The 21,883-nt window shown below is 41.9% G+C and overlaps 1 protein-coding gene across 4 annotated transcripts in view; it reads left to right on the forward strand.

Annotated features, from left to right (window-relative positions):
* NT5C2 (5'-nucleotidase, cytosolic II) overlaps window positions 1-21,883 on the forward strand; it is a 54,970-nt gene that overhangs the window by 10,724 nt on the left and 22,363 nt on the right. The window contains exons 2-3 of one of the 4 annotated variants that reach the window (XM_021400431.1): window positions 6,554-6,674; window positions 17,508-17,581. In XM_021400431.1, coding sequence (XP_021256106.1) covers window positions 6,574-6,674; window positions 17,508-17,581 — 175 coding nt within the window. In that variant the 5' untranslated portion in view covers window positions 6,554-6,573. Of the gene's footprint in view, window positions 1-6,553; window positions 6,675-15,932; window positions 16,168-17,507; window positions 17,582-21,883 lie in introns of those variants that run through there. The other 3 variants (XM_021400429.1, XM_021400430.1, XM_021400433.1) reach the window with 3 other exon arrangements.

Below are 21,883 nucleotides of genomic sequence, written 5' to 3' on the forward strand. Positions count from 1 at the left end.
TAAATGACTCTTGCTCTTTGAAGTTCCTGAACGAGCAGAACCCCTTGGATAGAAATGGATAGTAACCCTAAAAAACCTCCCAATTTATCTGTTCTACGTTTTTTATTGCATCCAATTCATTTTTGCTTACAGGATTATTACTGGGGCTCTCAGCATTGTACAGGCACTCTGTGGATATGATTGTCACTGGAAATAGTCTGATAAAAATACTTATGTAAAATAAAACAGAGTTTTGTTAAATATACTGCATTTTACTGTTACGTAGCCATTACTTTAACATGTAGATTCACAATAAAATTCAGCCTGGAATTAAATGAAGTCCAATAACAAGCCACACAAGCAGCATTCTGCCTTCTTACACTTTTCCCATCCAGAAATAACCCACGAGATACTGTCATCTATCAGTCAGAATGTAGTCAGATAAGTGTATAGCTGGAAGTGCTTTTCCAGTTTCACTAAAAGCTCTCTCTTGGAAATGCAGCGTCATTGAAGTCAGCTCTGTTGGAGCACAGGGGAAGCAGATATCCTTCAGAGGGAAGACTTGGAGCCAGTATCTGAAAGGCAAAGCTGGGGAGGATCAGTGCAATACAGCAAGGGCTGTATTATGAATCTAATGGAATATAGTAGGTTTTTAAATAAACGGCGAGTACATCTGTATTTATTATTAATAGGTTCTTAACGGCAGATCTCTACCTCTTTAGTACCCTGTCAAGCCCAGACAGAGTCACCATTCTGAAAGCCAACCTCAAGTACAGTTAAACTTGAGTAAACTTTGAAGTTTCTTTTGGAAGTAATTTAGAATTCAAATAGGAAGGAAGAGCCTGTTTTGTCCTTTCCTGCTATCATTAACCTGAAGCTACAATGTCAAAGACACAGATACCCATTCCATTCTTCAAATGAATAACTTTGGACACAAAGAGAAAAATAAAAAATGAATTTTCTGGTTTATATTGCTTACAAACATCACTACTTAAAGACTGTGGGCTTTTCAGTGTTGCCAGATATTTCAAGTCAAGAGCATACTAATTTTCCAAAAGCATCACTATTTGAAAACACCTTTTGGAAATGATTTGCCATTGACTGTAAGCAGAAGTGCTGACAGTAGCACATAGAGTGGGTTAAATTCTCCCCAAGCTGTAGGAAGGAGCTGTGTGAACTCACAGCCAGAGCTGGTGTATAGGGCTGCGGGTCAGAAGAGCAGAGCGTCATTCAGCCTCCATGCCATCCGTACACAGGTGTGCTGCTTTGGGACCTTTGCTGTGCATGGGAAAGGGAATTCCCAGCCCTCAAGAATTTGAACTAGACACATAATGTTATTGATGCCCTGACCAAGACTCTATAATGCCTCTGCTCCCTTGGTGAAATTTTTCTTGTTCATATTTTGAAAAACTTTTCATTGTCCTTAGCTCTCCAGAAGTGACACCTCCGCCAAACTTTGCAGATTGGTTTGTCGCAAGATTTTTTTTTTTCTTTTATTTTGCTTTGCACTGGTAGGAGCTAAAGGAGCCGTTTATCCTGTTCTCCAGTTTGGTTTGTTGATAATTCTGGGTGCTGTGATCATTCTGACTTCTGTACATCTGGAACCAGCTAGTTCTGAGTTATCAGGAGCATTGCAATACATACTGGGGAGTCCTCCCATATCTCCACCCATTTCTCTGTATTGTTCTTCCTGAGCAGAGCGTAAGTAGAGATTTCAGTATTGAGCTCACATGAATAGTCCCCTGGGTTTCAGAAATGCCACCCACTGGATTTTTTTTCTCCTTAGTTGGCATTTTTGTTTCTAGAAATTCTTTGTTACCTTGCCTCCTGGCAGCCTTGAGGTGTCTCAGAAGTTTGCTACAACACAGAATGATAGAATGGTTGGATTGGAAGGGACCTCAAAGATCATCTAGCTCCAACCCCCCTGTCACAAGCAGGGTTGCCAGCTGCTACATCAGGCATCAGATCAGAGCCCAGGGTCCCATCCAACCTGGCCTTGAACACCTCCAGGGCTTCAGTGTTTTTGTGACACCCTGAGCTGGAGCTTGTGGAGAATTTGAGGGTTGTTCCCTTCACTATGCTGCTCTATGCCCTGCTATCCTTAGCTGACAAAATGGGGACAGCACCTTTGGCTGTCCCTAAATGTGTTTACAGTGGAAGAGAGTTTGCTAAGAGCTCTGGGATGGCAGGCATGAGGCCCTGCCCTCACGGTGCAGCAGGAGATGCCACTTAAGGGGATTGCAGAGTCCTGGCCACTTCCTGCAGGCTCTCCATCCAAAGGTGTCAGATGATCCAGAGGACCAGGGGTTATGGTGCTAACCTGAGTGGTTTTCACCTCCTCTGATGCTAGCTGTCCAAAGTGTCTGGCCTAAGCTTGTCATAGATGCAAGTTACTTCTGTACTCAGTGGAGGGAGAAGGATGCTCCTGGCAAGTGAGCCACTCATTCTGAACCACAGTGACACAGACAGACCTCTCAGCAGACAAATGCTTTTCCCCTCTCCTTCCCTGTTTGTGAGGCCATGCTATGACCTGGGCCTGGAATTTTCCTCACCTACTCAGGAGCTTTCTCTGAACCAACCCCAGTCCTTCTCCCTTTTCCCCTTTCTCAGGACCATTAAATTCCTCCTTGCTGAGATCCCCAGGCTGCCTGGGGTGGAGCAGCCTTGCAACCAGGGGGGAGGAACCTCTTGTACACTTGGCAAGGCACCAGCAGCTCTGTGCATCGCTGCCTCGGGCCAGACACAAAGCCTTGATGTACCAAACCTTAGCTGTGATCATTTATGTCCCTATTCACTTTGCCCACGTGCACATACGTGTGTGGGTCGTGCTGACAAGATACCATGGATTCCTGAAGCAGCATGTGTGAGAAAAGGACAGATGTAGCACGTGGCAAGTCGGCGCCTTGGGATTGGTTTGCCGTGGGTTGTTTTCTGCTCTATAAGCTCTTGGACAGGATCCTGGAAAGAGTGGGCTCGTCACTGCTATTTTGTTTATCCATACATTTTGGTGTGTATGCCTCTGATTTGGCATTGCATCATCTGAGTGTTAAAAACAAACTCAGAAAAAAATACAAGCGGTGCATTTAACCCAAATACATCAGGTATTATCAGGTGCAGAAATTTCTAGCTGTCTATTGGCCGAAAAAATAGGCGAGGAAATTAACTCGTGAAACTCCTTGAAGGGGAATGCTTCTATGCAAGTTGTTTAACCTGTAGGAGTGATTGAAAGAAATATGCTGTCCATGATTCTTAAAACCAGCTAAGGCTTAACAAAAGCAAATGAATTTCTGACAAAATATGTGTTAAAAATCTCGCGTTCTTTTGGACAAAAGCATGTGTGCTGGACAGTAGCTCTGTGCCAGAGCTTTGAAGTAGAGTTTTAAAATACTTCTTCAAAATGAATGCTGCACCCTAAATGCTGACAGATGTTTAATTAAGACTGCACCAGCAAGGAGCATGTTTGCGATAAATTATAGGGAGCTGTTCTAACATGTTTCATCTATGTAAAGATTTCTATTTTTATGTGAAGCTATTTACAGATTATTGATTTCAAAAATAGATTTGTAACTAAAGAAAGATGCATCGTATTTCAGTTGCTTGGAGTTGAGGATCTTGCCTGGCTGGCTGCCTTCTCTCTTAGATGTTTATTCCTGTGGCTTACGAGTGTATGGAGTGATTCACCCCTTCTTATTTTTCTCTCTGTATTTGGCACCGCAGTGAAAAGGAATATTTGTGTTCAGGGATCAGGTCCCATGTCTCTTACCTACTCAGGTACGCTGATTTTTATTTACCTTGGAGCACTGGAACAATTTCACTGCAGTCAGCAAGACTTCTTGTGTGAGTAGAGTATCTGGGTGGGGAAGAAGCATCACAATGTAATTTGTAAGCTGCTAGTGTTTTATTTCAGAGCAGTAAGCAATCATCAGAATGCCAGTGCAGCCTGCTAAGCTGTAAGAGTGCCTTTGAGTTTATGTAATACAAAACTTCAGCAATATATTTTTTATTTTACGCTATGTGAACATTAAAACAACAATTTTAATAAATAAATCAGCAAAGCCTGAAGGCAGAGGTAATGTCTTTTATTAGAACAACTGATAGACTTTGAAAATTTAGACAAGCTTGTATGCCCAAGAGCTTGTCTATTTTTTCCAGCCATACCAGTTGGTCTAATAAAAGATACTGCCTCTGTCTACAGACCTTGTCCTCCCTTTGAACTCTATTCATCACAGCTACAGAAAAATAACTGCTGGAGCATTAAAATAATCCATGTCTTTCTTGCTTAACTGTGGAAACTCAGATTTTTGTGGTTTCCTCAAGGCTCAGATTTTTGAATACTAACACTCGCTATGATTCTGTGTGATCTCCTCTACGTAGAAGAGGGCTTCACATGGGAGTTCAGAGTGCTTCACTGCCTCCTCATTTTAGAAAGGACACTGACAAAGGTAACCTGACAAAGGTCTTCTACCATCTGGGTTTTAGGATTCTTTGTAGGATGCTGTTGGGGAACTATCAGATGTCTGGCACGGACGGCTGTTGGGTGCAGTTTTGTCCTAGTGTCAGCATCTCTGTTTATTGTGGTGTAATGGTGATGGGAAGCAGATTAAGTGGGAAGCAGCTAGCATGGTGGAAAGGCTCTGATTTTGGCCATGGGTGTAAGTCTTCAAATCTTGGTGGGCAGTTCGCATTCAGCTGGCAGACCAGCATCTCACAACCAACCATGCAACAGTTTTGTTGAGCTATTTGGCTTTCTTTTTAGAGGCCTTGAATATGTAATCCTTCAGATCTGAATCCGTAGCTCAAGGTTAGTAGCTTTACAGTAGCTCCAGGTTAAGACCAGGGTGGTGGTGATATAAACCATCCCAATATGCTGATGGGGTAGCGCATTTTCTACCTTCTGAGGACACAAGCCTTTTGCAGCTTTCAGTCTTGAGGTCCCACAAGATCCTGAGGCCTATCACTATGTGTGGGCCTTGCCCTCTCTTCCAACAGGACCGCTACAGAAAGCCCCTGGCAGGCAGTGCTGTGGGCGCAGTGCCCTGCTTTGAAGAGGAACAGGTTGATGCTCCCAGGCTGTTCATTCCCGCACTGCCTTTGGGCACAGCTTAAATAGCTGGTAATTGCACATAAGTCCTTAGTGGCCTGGGCTTGGGCTATTTTAGAAGCTGTGTCTCCCTGCATGCCCTGTTGTGGAAGCTGTGGTTGGCTGACATGCCCGTGTCCCTCTGGTTGCACTGACCTCCTCCCCGGGCGTGCTATGGGGAATTGGTGGCAGGCAGCTCTCAGCACAGGAATGCATCCCTGTGGCTGCCTGCCAGGGCCTAAATTTGGTGACCTTTAGGATGTGGCATCAGATGCGTTTGTAAACGTTGCTTATAGTAACTGAGAGATGGGCAGGGAATGCTGGGGGAGGGAGGAACGTATTCTTTACAGCCAAGCTATTTGCCTCCTGTTTGATTTTTATGACCAACAAATAGTAGGCGAATGCACTAACAGATGCTATGATGATCACAGCTGTTGGTCTTTAATCAAAATTAAAACTAAAAAATGATACAGATTGCCTCTAGCAGAGTGAGCACACCCATGACCGCCAGAAGCACAATGACTTCCAGTCGTAAAGTGGACACACACTGTGCCCTCTGCTTTGTTGAAATTGTGTTTTCCTTCTGTAGAACAAGGGTAGGCATCTTTTAAAGGTGTCTAGAGATGGTTACAGTGTCATTACCCGTCTAGCTTGTGGGTGGTTGTGTTTCTTTTAAGGAAGAGTAAACAAGGCAAGCCCTGCAGCCTGGCAGCTGCACGGTTACGCAGAGCCGCGTTTTTGTGTTGTGCCTCATTTGATGTCCCTGTGGGACATGTCTCCACCAGTGTGCGAATGACACAACGGGGAGTGTACCCCTCTTGCCTCACTGCATGGCCTTCCTGAAGCTTTCTGCAGGTTTAGTTTTGACAGCCAGGGTTACAGGTGTTTGGGAGTATCAGCATGGGTAGCATTACAGTTTTGAGTGGGTTCTCGCTCTGCCCTAATGGGGCTGACCTGCAGGGGACAAAAGATAATCTTTATACTTCCCTTCAATTTCTTCTGCTAAGTTGGCATCAGTCTGAAGTACTGTCTTTGCCCAGAGATCAAATGAGAAACAAAGCCAGAGAAAAGGCTCTGTGTTTTTACTATGGTAAATGTGGCAAGATTGGTCCCACTGGAGTTTGTAGGGTTTACTTTGCCTGATTTATCTCATGTGTAAAGGGTAGGTTTTGCAACAGTTACAGCTTGTAACTCTAAGATTTAAAAAGGAAAAAAAAAAGTGGCTTTTCAGCAATGAAGACAAGATCTTTGTTTCTAAATGCATTTTCACCACAGTGAGTAGGAATATCTTAAAGTTTCCAGCCATGTGGAAGAGTCCTCCCTACTCTTGTCTTAGCTCCCTATCTCATCTAACATCTCAGGAAGGCAAAGTACCACTGGATACTTCGCAACACTTCCTGAGTAGCATTGCATCTCTTAGCACCAGGAAACAGACAACTTGCTGGCAAAACAGATCTTGAATTTGAGAAAGATTTTCTCTTCTGCCTCTTTCAGAAATAAAGAAGCGTTTAAAGATGACAACCTCATGGAGTGACCGACTCCAGAATGCAGCAGATCTCCCTGCAAACATGGATGGGCATGCTCTGAAAAAGTACCGCCGGGAAGCCTATCACCGGTAAGTCCTTCCTGGAACTCCACAGCTGAAGTGCTGAGAGAGAGGGAAATAAACTCAACATAATCCTCACCATTCTTGTTGTTTCCTACGAGCTGTTACAAACTGAAAGGTCCTTCCCAACTCCCATCCAGAAGCGTTAGGAGAAGATGTTTTAGAATATAACACAGTGTTTGCCTGCAGGAATGTAGAAACAGTAGAGGTGAGATACATGCGCTAGAGCAAGTGAGGGTGTGCTTTCTGAATGCAGCTGAAAGATGAATTCCAGGTTAAATTCTGGGATAGAAGCTTTGATGTCAAGAAATACTAGGTGGCAGAAATGTTGTAGTAATTATTGTGCTACAAAATGGGAGAGCGTAAGCTTAGACACTGGAATGCACAAATAAGAATAATGAAGAATTAAAACGGGGCAGCAATTGAATGTTTGAGAATTATATCTCCATATATTGGCCTCCTGGGCTCCTTTTGTATGGTAGGTGCCTAAAACTGTCTTTGCTGTTGGAAAAAAAAATACAATCTAAATAAACAAGATTACGGAATAAAATAAATGTTGTTGCTCTCATTTTATCACTTAGGAATCAAAGTACAGAGACTAGCTTGTTTTCACAAGATCACATTGGATGTTTGGTTGAGCCAAGAATTCAGCCCACAGCTCCCAAGGTCCAAGGCCTCGAGCATAAGATGGATGCAATCTGTATCCTCATCAGATGTCTGGACTGTTATAGTATTAAAAGCAACAGTATCTAGTAATTGTCAGTATTCAGTTTGTGGGAGGTGTATCTTCAAATTTTAGCTTGCTTACTTTGAGAAGTCCTGAAGTATGATAATCAGAGTGTGTTCAGCATGATGCTGGGGAGATGGAAGTCTGATACAGAAATAGAAAAAGAAGTCAAGTTTCCCAACCTCATGCTTAAATGCCACATTGCGTTTGTGATTCATGCATGGTGGTATTTCTGAGGAAATGCTTAAGAAGTGTTAGATATCTTTGAGTCTCCAAATGGAATCTAATTAGAGAAAAACGCCTTAGCATGATATGATAGGCCAGGTTGTACAAGTTGCAATGTAAAAGGCTGAGTAATGGATCCTGTGATGCCTTTCTGAAGCTTTGCAATTTCCATTGAATCATGTTTGAGTACATGTCTTAAGTGGTGACATTATTTGAGTCTCCTTGTGTCAGCTTTTGTCAAGATATGAAAAGTCCTAATGTAACTATGCATAGCATGGAAAGAGATATGGATTTTATACTGGTCCCTGGCAAAAATGTTAACCTTGAAGTCATTGACAGCTTTGTCTTTAAGTCATAATTTTACCTAGGACCTTAGTTGTGTTCCTTCTGATTTAGACTGATGTAAATGAAATCAGAATAAGGCCTGCTTATTTATTTCCTAAATGTTAGCTCAACATTTACTATAGTTAGGTGCTGACAGGTTGCTAAATGTAGTACAAGATCTGAGGGATGCAGTACTTGTCCTCAAGAGCTCACACATTCAAGTACTCTTCATGTTAACCCTTACTCGTGTAAAAAATCTGTATTTCCAGAATTAGTTTTTCCACTGTAAATGAGAATGCACTCATATAAAGGAGGGTTTTCCAGAGGAGCTGGGATCAGGTAGTCTGAAATCAGTGTCTTTCACAGTTTAAATATCCTGTTATAGAACCTAGAAATGTCTTATTCAAAACTTGTTGGGTGGAAATTTTTCTAACTCTTCAGGTTTGCATGGAAAGCATGGCATTTGAAATATATTAAGGGGAGGCACATTTTCTTTTTGAACTTGCTATCCTCTTTGGAGAGGGAGGGAACATGAGAGAGAATGAGAGAATGTGGTGCCAAGACTGTAGTATAAATCTGTGCTATTAATGGCTTTGGTGTAACAGTTTCATGGGAGTTATTTTGATATTCCAGTATTGTAAGAATCTGAAACAACTTCATTCCAGAGGCAGTGTTGTCAGATTTCTATTTCTAGTAGTTTTTGTGATCTTGATACTAACAGATGTGTCGCTGCTTAAAAGATAAATGCAGGCTTTAAGTGACAGAGTAGGAACAAAGTTATTTCTCCATGTTGTTTTATATTTTAGTGTTTCATTAATTGTTCAGATGTAGGATATATATACGGTTGTCACAGCCATCTCTTTTAGGATGTGAAGCTGTTTCAGTAAGATTCCCGTTTGCTTCGACTGTTGGTTATTGCTGTAGCGCTCTCAATTTTATAAAAGAGAGGTAGAAAACAGGAGGTTTCGAGATTCACATTTCTTCCTTTCATGTACCACTGGTTACTTTGTGGAGTATTAGGAAGGACTGATGTCTTAGAATCGTGAATCTTTGAGTCCTTCCTTTCTTTTCTTTCTGTTTCAGTCTCTCTGAGTCTGTTTTTCTGTCTCTTTTTCTTCTTAACCTAGCAGCTAAAAAAAATCCTTGAGAATGCAAATCCAAAGTAATTTAGGAACACAATTTTAAAAAGATACTAAATTTAAGACGATTATATATATACTTTTTTACCCTTGAGCTTGTCTCAGTGATTTTGTGGGTCCCATCTGGAAGGCTGGAAGGACTTGGCAGCAGTGCCACACTCAAAGCATGGCTGGGGCTAGCTTTTGGTTCCCATGTTGGAGGCCCATTTGGGCTCGAAGTCATTCACTGGGCTTTTCTGATTGCTGCTACTATTGCTTTTCTGAAGTGTGAAATGTGGGAAAAAAAAAAGGTATAACTGTTCGCTTATTTCATGCTTAATTAACTATCAGTGGAGATACTTAAACCAATTGATTTCACTTTCTGGTTCTCATGAAGTAGAGCAGATTTGGTATGCTTGAACTGTAAATGTTGAAACAACAAAAAATGAGGGGAAAAGTTTCCAGTCTAAGCAGTATAATTTGCCTTAGAAAATGCTCTCATGGGCTTTAAACTTTTAGAAAACTTTCTCAAAAATGAGCTCTGAAGTTACCATTCTCATACTCATATTTTACTCTGTTTGTTCCTTCTGGGAATCTGTTTTTTCAGGTGTTGCGCTTCTTACTGTATCATATTGATGGATGGATCCTTTCTTGGCAGAAATCCCATTTGAGACTGGTTTAACTGGTGTAGTGCATACTGACTCAGAGTGTAATGCCTATATCGTAATCATGTCTGCATGCCATAAGCAAGAATGTTCAAAATCAAAATGTATAGCTGCTTTCCTCCCCGGGTTTTTGCTTGGTGTTTGTATCAATTTGTATAGCTGCTTAAGAAATTAGAGTATTGAAGTTACAGAGGAAGCAAGCAGAGCTTGAGAATATGAAAGTGCTTGTTATGCTGTAGAGCTCAAGGGCCATATAAGCAACGTCAAGAATTAAAAAGTCGATAGGGGAGGAGAAGGGGTTCTTTAATATCGTCAGAGTACTTCTGATCGCTTTAACTAAGACTTTAAGTTGGGTAGTGTTGCTGTAAGCCACAAACCTAGTTATACAACATTGTTGGCGCCTGTTGGAGGTGAGGTCTAAAGATGAATTAATATACAAGCTAGATGTTATTCATTCTCTAGCAGAGGTCACTGGTAAGAGGATACTGCATCACTGCACTATTAGCAACATACATTTTAATTCGGAAATAAAGTGGACGCGTAGCTGCTAGGTGGCTTTTCCTTCATGTATGTGGTTGTGAGGCCACCTCCCTCATGCAGTGCTTGTTGACTTTTCCGGGTAGAATATAATCACTGGGTCATTTGTTCTGGAGGAGTACTGTCATTTAATGTGATTGTAATTAACCAAGAACTAGGTTGACACTGAGCCACCAAATTGCCCTAGTGTCTATTTTTTAACTTGGAGTGAGCACTTCTAGGCACCCTCTGGATTACCTCGCATAGCTCTTTAGGGTTTAAATAGAAACCGCATCTAGTTAAAGCAAATAATGGAAAAAGTTGGTGTTCCGTCCACTCTTGTTACTGACAGTTCCCAAGATCCAGGAAACAGGTATTTGCATTTTCTTTTATTCTATGGTTTTGGCTTCACAGCGAGATTGGGATAGCTCTTTTTGTTTGTTAAACATGTAGACTTTGGGATGCTTTTGCCATTTTGCTCCAAAGTAATTTTAGACTTCTCTTCCTGAATGTGAGGTTTCTGTTGTCGTAGTTTTGTTTTGTCCCAGAGCTGTTTACTGGCTAGTTCAGGGGATGTGGCGTCACGATTTCAAATCCTATTTCTGCTGCTGACTGATCATACGCTTTCAACTAAGTTGCTTCATAGTTACATGCTTCAGTTTGCTTTTAAAGTATCTTATGTTGTTAATATGAGTTAGGCGATTTAAACTTAATATACTTTGTGATCCTGTGTCAAAACCAATGGTATATACTTCAGTAACAACAAAGCAAAAGGATTACCAATCGGTTGTTTCCATTTCTAGGTTTAAAGATGTATTTAAGGTATGTTTTAGCATGTTCAAATTTGTGAACTCTGGGTTATTCACTGATAATTTTGTTTCTTCATTTTGTTGACTTGGTGGTTGCAAACAACTGGAAATGTTATATAGACTAGGTTAGATTGAAACTGTCTATTTGGTTAGCTATATATAATTAGATCCCTTTATAATGATTGTTTGGATCAAGCGGCATACAAGAAAAAAACATTAGTTTGAAAATGCTGTGTACCTCTTCTCATCAGATGCGTTCCAGTAGGCGATGGGTGGTATTTCCAATGTAACTTCAAATGGCGTAGCTCTGTAGGCACTGCTGGCTCTGGTTTGTCCTCATATGTCTTTGTGCAGCCTCCGTGGGCTCGTGCAGTGGCATGTGTAGAGCTGCAGGCAGCGTGTGCCTCTGTATTTATTTTGCTTTAGTGCTTTCGACATTGGAGAGAGGAGGGAGAGGGGGTGTTAAGGCGGCAGAATGGATGAGCTTATGAGAAAGCAGAACACTTGCCAAATTAATAATAAAGAAATTACATCAAAAATGTCCCATGATCCCCAGCTGTAATAGTTTCACGGAGCAGACGGGTGTTATTTTGGGATGGAATCCATACGTGAGCTTCTTGGCACTTTGCTGTTGCCTGGGAAGAAAACCCAAACAATAGAAATGGAAGTGGTGAAGGTTATCTGCTTCCCTCTGAATCCTGCTGAATTTTGGAGGGAAGTGCTCATGGTCCTGTCTCTGGATACAATCTCATCAGACTTCTGTGCTCCAGTTGCAATCTGATTTTCCAGTTGTATGGCACTATAATTATGCAGGGATGGTTAGTTAGTCTTGGGAAAATGCTGGGCGTTATGTTGGAAATGTTACTAAAAGTGGCCTTGAAACTTTGATGCCTTTTTTTCTCTGTCTCCTATCTGAAACTGTTTCAACTGCCTAAATGAATCTCAGGTCCAAACAATACAATTACAAATATAGCCTTGTGTCTCAGTGTTCCTCTTTGGTTGAAGAAGGAATTAGATGAAACTCTGAAAATCCAACATAACTTAGTATCCTCCTCAAGGTATCTCACACCGCCTGTGCTGGTTGGGTGAAGTCACTGAGGGGTTCATCCCAGCTCAGTGCTGCTGGTGGAGTAACAGCCAGAGCTGTATGTCATTTTCTGGGATCTCTCCTCTAAGCACACATCTGGGGACTAGCCGGTAACAGAGAGCATCTGGTCATCCTATCAGTGCTGATATATTTTTCATTATTATTCTTTTAAAGAGGCTTCAGGGAACTTGGATATGGCTATCAAAAGCTAATCTATTTAACTCTTCCTGCTTATTAAAACACAGAAGTTGTCCATAAAGTGAAGATTAAACAAAGTGCCTCAACTATGAGAAAGCAGGAATCTGAGTCCCCATGTCATGGCTGGCTCATACCCAACTGTCCACCCCAATCTTTTTTAAAAACATACATGTAAATCACGCATAGCCAGCTCCCATTGCATTTGCTGTTCCACTCAGCACTGCTGCAAGTTGTGTTGCATTTGTTTAATTTCTAGTTAAACATACCTGCCTTAGAAATGACTTTTTTTGCTGCAAAGTATTTCTGGACACGTTTTGAAAATCGTTATAAAGTGCTCTGTTCCAGAACCTCTCCTACGAGGAGTTAGGAGCCATCTGACAGCATTCATCCATAGCTGTGAAATTCTGGTGCATTTTGTTTATTTTGTTGGTCACATTACCACAATATTATGCATGGAAATTGCACTCAGGGTACAGCATGCTTCTGAGATTTTGCACGGGCAAAATTAAAACATTTCTCCCTCTCTGCCTGTGCTCCTCTCCTGTGTTACTTGAGAAGAGATGGGATTTAGGTTCCTACCTCAGAACTGATTCACAAGAACAGTAACAAAACCCAGATCAGTTCACTTGTAAAAATATGAAGATTGTGAATTGCAGCGTTGAGGATATCGGGGCTCTGTGACTCCCGTTATGCGTGCTCAGCAGTTCCTTCTTCCTTGCCATACAACACATTTTTCTCTTATTCAGCACAATTCTTAGAGCTTAAAAAGAAAATAAATACTGTCATCACTGAGCGCCTTCTGCTGTGGCCGAGCTACAGGGTTTAATCTTTGAGGAAGAGCACATTAGTAGGGAAATTAGCACAGAAACAGGGCCTGAAGTCTGTTTCTTCTAAAGTTGTGGATCTGTTGTGGGCGCAGCCACCTGCTCCCAGCCTGGCCACGGTCACTGCACCAGGGATGCAGATCTCTGACGCTGTCACAAGGATATTCCTCAAACCAGAAGTGTAATGCTCACTTTTTCACAGGGAAAGGGCAGGTGAAGGCAAGAGAAAAGCAGTGTCCTGGTGAAGGAGATGCCTGGATGCTGACAGATGTGGAGCTGGGAACAACACCAGCTCAGGGATGCAGGAGTTGATCTTGTGGGGTGCCTGCGTTTGGCTGGTCATATTGTCCAGTGCTGGTGAATGTTCACATCAGCTTAATTTTAACTCCAGTGTTCTGAGTTAAAACGATTGTTTTCTGAATGGCAAAGACCAAAATTGGGGAAGTGAAAGCATGATTGCTTCTGATTCAGGCAAGTGGAAAAATGACTTGAGGTTAAAATGTCCTTGCCTAAAAAGGTTGGGTGATGTTAGTTTTCATTTTACGCTGACTCCTTCTGTAGACCTTTTATTAATATGCAGGGTTTACAAGCTCTTGTCACTTCTTTCTGCACCTGCGCTCCTGTGGTGACATTTCATTTTTTGCACACCTGAGCAGTATTCTTGAGATCAGATGAGCCTATGCCCGGTCAGCTCTAAGCATGGGGCTGGGCTGCATCTACAGCTTCTGCCAAGCACCTGGCTCTTCCCAGAAACTGTCCTGATGGTTTGGTTTCAACCTTTTTCTTCAGTTTCTAGGATACTGCCGATATTTGCTACTTTGAGTAAACCCCCTAGAATTAAGTTAAGCTGGCCAGCTTCTGGGAGTAAATTTTTGTAAGTATCATAGAACCATAGGATCATTTGAGTTGTAAGGGATCTTTAAAGGCCACCCAGTCCTGCTCCCCTGCAGTGAACAGGGACACCTACAGCTCCATCAGGTGCTCAGAGCCCGGCCAGCCTGGCCTTGGGTGTCCCCAGGAGTGGGGCACCACCTCCTCTCTGGGCACCCTGTGCCTCACCGCCCTTACCATAAAACACTTTTTCCTTATATCCAGCTTAAATTTCCACTCTATCTACTTAGCCCCTTGTGCATACCCTGGTTCCATTCATAGGAGATGTCTTCCTTTATTGGGGTTTTAAATTGTGTTCCTGAGCACCTACAATGGAATGGAACATCTGCCTGGGCCTGCGCGAGATAAATGAGATCGGTTCCAATTGCTTTGCCACTGTTTAGTCTGCCATTTAATCTGCCTTCATGGATCCAAGTTTAAATCGATTCAAGTGTTCTCATTTCCTGTCCTGAACATGTTGTGCAATAGCCTTACTTAGGTTGTTTTTAAAATGTATTTGCTCAGTTTCACTCCAGCACTGGTGAATGAAGCAGTCACCCTGCCAAATCGGTTGGTGCATGCCTTGAAGTCTGCCAGGTCCCATGGACTGTCAGGGTACGATCAGCTCTTGCCACATACAGTTTCTAGGTTGCAGGTGATATTTACAGGATGATGGAGAAAGATCACCCCTCACCAGCTGTTACCAAGGCAGAACTGGTATAGTGAATTTCTTGTTTTAGCCTGAAGAACTGTTTTGGAACCAAAAATACGCTTATAGATGCTGTTCCTATCATTGCCTTCAGTAAACTTTCCCAGATCATCAGTATTACCATGTGCCGTGTCTTTTCTTCAGTCCCAGGGTTCAGTTTGTAAATACTCCGAAAGAAAGTGATAAAAAAAAAGTCTGAGGCTTAGAGATCTTTCCATGGTTTTGGTCAGTTTGGTGTCGTCATCATCTAAACATAGGCATGCTGGACTGGAAGCGATCTCTTGGGTCACAGCTCCCTTGTTTTCGTCTTTCCCAGGCACCGTCGTATTACCCTTTTTATAAGTGCATTCAGCTCTGTCTCAGCAGCACTTGTTTTCTGTCCTCATTTGGGAAACGGTTCCCAAATGTTGCAATTCTGAGTCGCTCTTCAGACTCCCGAGCTTCTTTAGATTTCCCTTCCTATTCCTGTTGTGTCCAGAGGGGACGGGCAGTCTGAGCGTTTTGCTTGGATGGAAAGCTATGCTCCAGGGGCTGAGCCTAAAGGAAAGATCAAAATGGGACTCTGCAGGTTGGACAAAAAATGTTGCTAGCATTTCCCAGAGGTAAGTTATTCCTTCTTAAATCTCTCTTTTAGAAACAAACTGCGCAAGGATTAGGTCAGAAATCATGTGGTGGATTTAAATAATAAATAGTGTTTCCTGGCACCAGCAGCAATAGAACGTAATCATCTTCATTATACAAAGTATGAGACTGTGTTTAGTACTGAATAGCATTTTGCATTGGCCTCTGCTAAATCAGAGCTGTCGAGATGTGAAGGCAAACAAACACTGATTCAAGCTGTGGATTCGGGTAATGTGCTCCACCTACTCAAAAACAAGAGTGCATTTTTGCATCGCAAGAGTGAATTTGAGTGATTTATGATCCCGTCTCATATTTCCAAAAGGCTTTTATATACTAGTTTACAGGGTGGCTTTTTTTGTTTCCTCCATAATTTTGTCTTGTTTAGGTAATCCATAAATCTATCGGTAAAGATAGTCATCGCTAACCTCTGTGGCCCCTCGGTGACAAGCCCCATTGTCAAAGGCAGGCAACGTGCCAGGAAACTGTGACTCCCAGAGAGAGTGTGCAAGGTTAGGGGCAAAGCATGCTATTGCCAGAGAAACTATTCCAAGTGGATTTGTGTGGAACAACAATGATATCCAGTGACTAGTTAAATTAGCCACAGATGTGTTTTCTATAGCACTGTCCAAGAAGATACACAGTACTTTAAGGCTCAGTTGAGGCATAATGATCTTCTGAAGTCAAATCAGATCCAAGCAAAACTGCATCTGTACTAGGAAAGCTTTTAAGGAATTGTGTAACATGATTCAGACAAGTAGATGAATCAGACTGCTGCGAACGGAGCAAGGAGCACATCGGTGAGAGATGAGGTAAGGCGACTCGCATAGAAGCATGACAGCTAGGTGTTAGTTTGCAGCGAAATCCCCGGCTTCGGGGGTCGGCCCAGCGGCAAGCTGGCACCGAGTGCCCCCTGCCCGCGGCCAGGCTTTCCGTGAGCTTTCCAGAATTTCTGAGCACTTGGTTTTGTGGTTACCGTCTCCATTGCTCGTGTCCCTCCGTGCCACTCCTCCTCCTGCCGAGTTTGGTTTCTAATTACTCTGCTGAGGGCGATAGAGTTATTAAATATTTGGAAAATTTTCACATACCGAAAGCGGAGTACAGGTGGAGGACTCGTGTCTGCTCTCATACTGGAGACCTTTGCCTTGGTGTCACGGCTCGAGCGGAATGAGGGATTTCTGTGCGGGCTCGATGCTGAGGAGCTCAGCTTCCATCCTGCACTGAGCTCCTGCCTGTGCCGCTCGGACTTGTACGCAGCGTTCCGATAACAGGCGGTGGGGAGAAGCCCTGCTGAATTACAGATCTGCCGTACGCTTTAAAGTTCTGGGGAAACATGAGCAGCTTAGTTACTGCAGTAGTCGGAGCAGGAAGCGAGAGAAGCTTTTGTTGCATTCCCTGACCTATTTCTTTACTGTGGTATTTACTCGAATTTAAATTGAATATAGTGTATTAAAATGTTGTGATCAAAAAGAGCCTGGAAGTATGCAGCTTAGATTCTCATTGCAATGAGCATTAACAGCAAAAGTGGGATTAAAAACTACTATTTTTTGTGGAGGAGTGGCAGGTTTTATAACAAATAAAAATAACATTTTTCCCAATAGAAATAATGTGGGTGAAAATTTCTTTATCTGTTTTTCAGACATCTATTAAATGCTTATTAATTATATTTATATCAACGTGGTAATGAGTATTTGCTTTGAGTTTCCAGATAGAATTCCAAAAAGGGTTTGAATGCTGTGAGTTTATTCACAGAAATGTTGTTTTCTTTTCCTTCCCTTCTTACCTCATTATAATGTTTGGTTTTAATCAAGCAAACTGCATTGCTTGCTATCTTCTGTTTCCACTTGAACTCTGAATTCTGCTTCAGGAGCTTCTGCACTTCTATTCTTAGGAATTTTTGCAGGTCACATGCAAAACCATGTGTGTGTGCATGCATGCGTGTATGTCTCAAGACGGCATACCAATAATTAGAATAACCCTGCAAAGTCATGGCTTTGCTTCGAGAGAACTCATGGCAAAAAAAGAATCTTGCCTTTGCTTTCAGGTATATTCTGGTTTTGACCTAAGACACCCAGCAGAATGTATTTGTTCTAAAAAATGGTTGTGTTGAAAATATTCTCACATATGGCTTTGCTTTTTCTCTCTTTTACAGGGTCTTTGTAAACAGAAGTTTAGCTATGGAAAAGATCAAGTGCTTTGGTTTTGATATGGATTATACGCTCGCTGGTGAGTATCTTCTTGCTCTTTGTCACTGACTTAGTTTGGAATATTACCTTTTGTTGAGAGAAAACCAGTAATTGATTGGGCTACTCCAGTTAGCAGGTGTTTCCTGTGTTAGCAAGTATGTCATTCACTGTTCGTTCCACTTTCATTTCAGGTGTTTCTCTTTAATTTGTTATCTGGTAGTTGTATTTGGTCAAGGAAACTGAAACTCGAAAAGTATAGCTACTTGCTTATATTCCACTGCAGTTTGATATTGTCCCTGATGAAAGCTTGGTTTTGAGTAACAGCGTTTTATTATCCTTGGTGCATGTGATGGGCTACACCTTTAGTCAGCAGGTCTTCTTGCATCTTGGGAGGGTCATTTTGGAATAAGTTTTCCTTTTTCCCACTCCTCTCTTGGCCACATCAGCGATGTGTTTCTGAGGAGCAGCAAGACAGGGCAGCATTGTGTGTTGGCTGAACAAGTTAATTTAGAAAACATTGCCCATTCTTTGTGGCGCATAGTCTTTGGGAAGTTGCTTAAGACTTCTAGTTTCATACAGTTTTCTGCAGGACTTCTCCATCTTTCAAGTATTTGACAGGCAACTTATTTGAGACTTTTGCTGGAGGAAGGGTAAAGTTATGGTTTTCTGTGTAATCAAACTTATGTGATGTTTCATATTTAAGGAAGGAAGAGATAAAAAGCCCACTTCCACTTTCCTAGGCTGTAGTGTCAGGCAGGCTGTAACTAGGGTCGTCACATAGAATTCTACCTTCTTTCCCACTGCCACTTCCAAGATTGTGGATAGAAAATTTCTATCATTCTTGATATTTAGACTTAAAATACTGAGTATACACTGAGAAATATGAAGAAGAGTATGAGAGTCACCTAGTAGTAGGTTAACGCAGTGTGTAAAGTATGGTCACCTAGTTACTGTATCCACTGAGTAGAAGTGAGAGATGCTATGGGCAGTGCAAGGGGTCAGTGGCTAAGGGAAGGTTAGGAAAGGCTCCATGTCTCATGGGCTCGTGGTTGGACACAGTGCTACAAAAAGCAGTTTTGGAGGCTGTGACAAGTAAGTTCAGATTTCAGTCACTTGCTTTGGTGCTTCTAAGCAGTTATCAATAGGCACTAATTATATGTAAAAGGTTTGGTTATTCAACACCTTACTTATAAATCTACTTAAAGTTCCTGCCACTTTTAAAGTCATAAAGTGTATCACAGTCCATCTGTGTTGGATTTTCCAGATACAATTCCAAAGAGGGCTCAAATATGACTGCAGGCGCGCGCTTTCCATGTTTGTGTTTCCCAGCTGTGACAGCCTTATGGCCAGGCTTTTAGGGATTGCAAAACACTTCAAGAACAAATGCTTTAAAAAAAAAAATTGTGGATTGCACTTCCATACTGAAAGAACAACGCACTTTCACAAACTGGCAGCATTTCCAAGGACGTGGATGATCCCAGTGGAACAAGAAGCGTGTTGCTAACTGACAGAAGGAGAGTTTCAGCGCTGTCCTCACTCCTCCGACTGTTCATTTTACTCAAGTGTTGCACGTTCCTGTAAACACAGAGCAAATGTGTTGTTATCCACAAAATGATGCTCAGTTTGATAAGAGGAAAAACGCGAATGTTTCAAGCATCCTTAAACAGTTCCTTGGGATGTGGAAACATGAGGCTTCCAAGGCTGGAAGGTCACAGCCGTACAATTCAGTGGGCAGTCGGTGCATTCAGGGGAGTTGAGTGGCAGGATGTGGTGCAAAAAAGAAACGAGATGGGATCCGAGCAGAAAACAGGAAATCTGGTCCACTCTTGAGTAAGCTGCTGGCCTATGCCTTCTCCTGTGGTACAGCAAAGATAAGAGCTGCAGGTCATTTTACTGGGAGTTGTAAGAATATAGTTAGGCTGGAAAGCCTTTTTCAGATGAAAAGCCTTGTGCCTGCTAAGTACTAGTTCCCCTTTCTGTTTTTATCAGCTGTGAAACTAACAATTACCTGTTCATCTTGTTACTGTCTCACTATCATCCTTTCTTCTCCGTATGGGCCTTTGGTTTTTGACCATTATTTGCGGTGTGTAACCGTGGCACACAAGAAAAATTATTTATTAATTGCAGGGGCTTTAATGAACACAGTGTTAAAATATTATTATAATTAATTAATTGGAATTATAATGAAGAAGTGGGTCAAGTATTACATTAACACGTTGTAGAGCATTCATAAGACCCTGTTAAGACCCTGTCGTGTTTTCTGTCTGGGCGAATCATCCCTCACAGACTCTTTCACATGGATATGTTTACTGTCTAGACTTGTGTATGTGTATTTATTTATACACACACATATATAAAGCTAGTTTGTCTGCAGTTTAACACTTGGAAATGGTGTCTGCATACCAGATGATGTATGGTGAGCAGATGCATTTTGGAGGCCTGTTCATGATTTGTGAGAATAGACAAAGGAAGAAGAATGGAAGCTCCCCTGGTGTCCTTATCTAGTTTTCTACGTTTGTGCTTTCAGATGTTGCAAAGTCACTTTCATAAAGTTCTTTAGAAGTATCCCAAGCAAAATCTTCTTACTCAGTGATTGGCAGCAGTCAGAGCCATTAGTCCTGCCTAAAACTGTGTGCTGTGTTTTTGCTCTGCTCTCTTTTGTGAACTTTCACATCATCTATAACCTGATGACATTCATCCTATAGCTGTCAGTCGTAGATTTTCTGCATAGGAGCAGACTGGTTTTTTTTTTTTTGAACACCCTGCATTGCTTGTCTTATGAAGAGGAAGTGCCAGTGAAAGAGAACACATAGTAACTCTTTTTCTTCCCAAATCAGTGGCCACTTGTAGCACTGAAAGCTTCCTTAGTAGTTGGTTCAGTACCAGAGAAGTCAGAATCGTTCTGAACTTCAGAAGCTTGAGATGGTTTTGTACTTTATGAGTTTAAGGAGACAAGACATACACGTAAGAGCACTGTTTTCTTTCTGAAATGAGCTGATTTTGGTAGGAATGTGACATTTCCATTTGCAGGTATGGATAGGTGTAGTAACACCTACTACACACATGCTGCAGTGATCATGCATTTTGCTGTTTGCATGACTGGGAGTGTCAGCTTGCCAACTGACAGCAGTTTTAGTATCATCATGTTACATTGCAAATAAAATATGATTCCAGACATTTGTTTTATAGGGTAATATTTCTTAACCTTATTAAATTAAAGGACTGCTTTACTTGAAAATGAAAATGATTCAAGGCTGCCTGATACAGCACTGCCACAATGATTTTGTTTGCAAGTCAAAATGAGGTTAAGCTTCGAATTCTTGTTAATAATTTGTATATTCTCTTGTTGTGTTTGTCTCTTTCCCTGCATAGGGTTGGGAAACACTGTTAATTGAAGTGGGTTGGGCAAGTAAAGTCTTCTTGAAGAAAAGAGCCTGAAGTTTTTAGCCTTCTCTTCTGAGAAATTATGAACATTAAATTGCTGGATTTGTAGCCACTGTGGTTACAGCTGGAAATAATTTGGCTGCTAGGAGCTCAGAATAAAATGGGAGCAAATTGAAACAACTCTTGCAGGTTTTAGATTCCTCCTTTTCCCCTGGGGATTACTGTTGCATCTTCATGGGGTGAATGAGGTCTCCTATGCATATGGAAGTTCCCAATGCTCCCTGGGTTGTTGTGCAAGGGATGCTAATACCAGAGGCTCCAACATCTTTGCTGGACATCAATATATCTGTCCCCCTCTCTTGTGGCCCTTTGGAAATGCAGCTGAGAGAAATGGCTTTCAGGGGAAATTTCATCTGGTTGCTTCCTTCTCTGGATGAAGCTACACTTTTAAATATTAGGTCTGGATCCAAGTAATGCAGGAGGCCTTGGCATTCCTGAGTGTTACATGGGAAGGGTTGCACAATGAGGCTGTGGATAGATGTCCACAGGGCTACAGCACCAAGGTTTTCAGACTGGCTGTAATTTCACACCAGGCCATGGGCAGATGGGGGGGAGTTAGCAAGGATGACAAACTGGATTGTGCTTGAAAAGATTCCTCTGTGGCCACCGCCCTTCTCCAGACATTAGAGCCATGCTGAAAATTCTATCTTCCATCTCCGAAGTAGATAAGACATAAGATCAGCAAGCAGGATGCTTTCATTTGGGAGGCTTCCCTGTACTTAAATCACTGCTGCTTCCATGTTCTCCATAAACCTGTAATAAAATCATCACTGGTGGCTGCAAATTGTTTCAATAATAAAGAAGGGGAAATGAAGCTTGAAAAATACTGTTTTTATTGTGTGCAAATATGATTAATTCAACATAATCTGGAATGTAGCTCGTGTCCTGGAAACATTGC

This window comes from Numida meleagris, chromosome 5 (genome assembly GCF_002078875.1).
Source record: "Numida meleagris isolate 19003 breed g44 Domestic line chromosome 5, NumMel1.0, whole genome shotgun sequence".
In the NCBI taxonomy this organism is placed as follows: Eukaryota; Metazoa; Chordata; class Aves; order Galliformes; family Numididae; genus Numida; species Numida meleagris.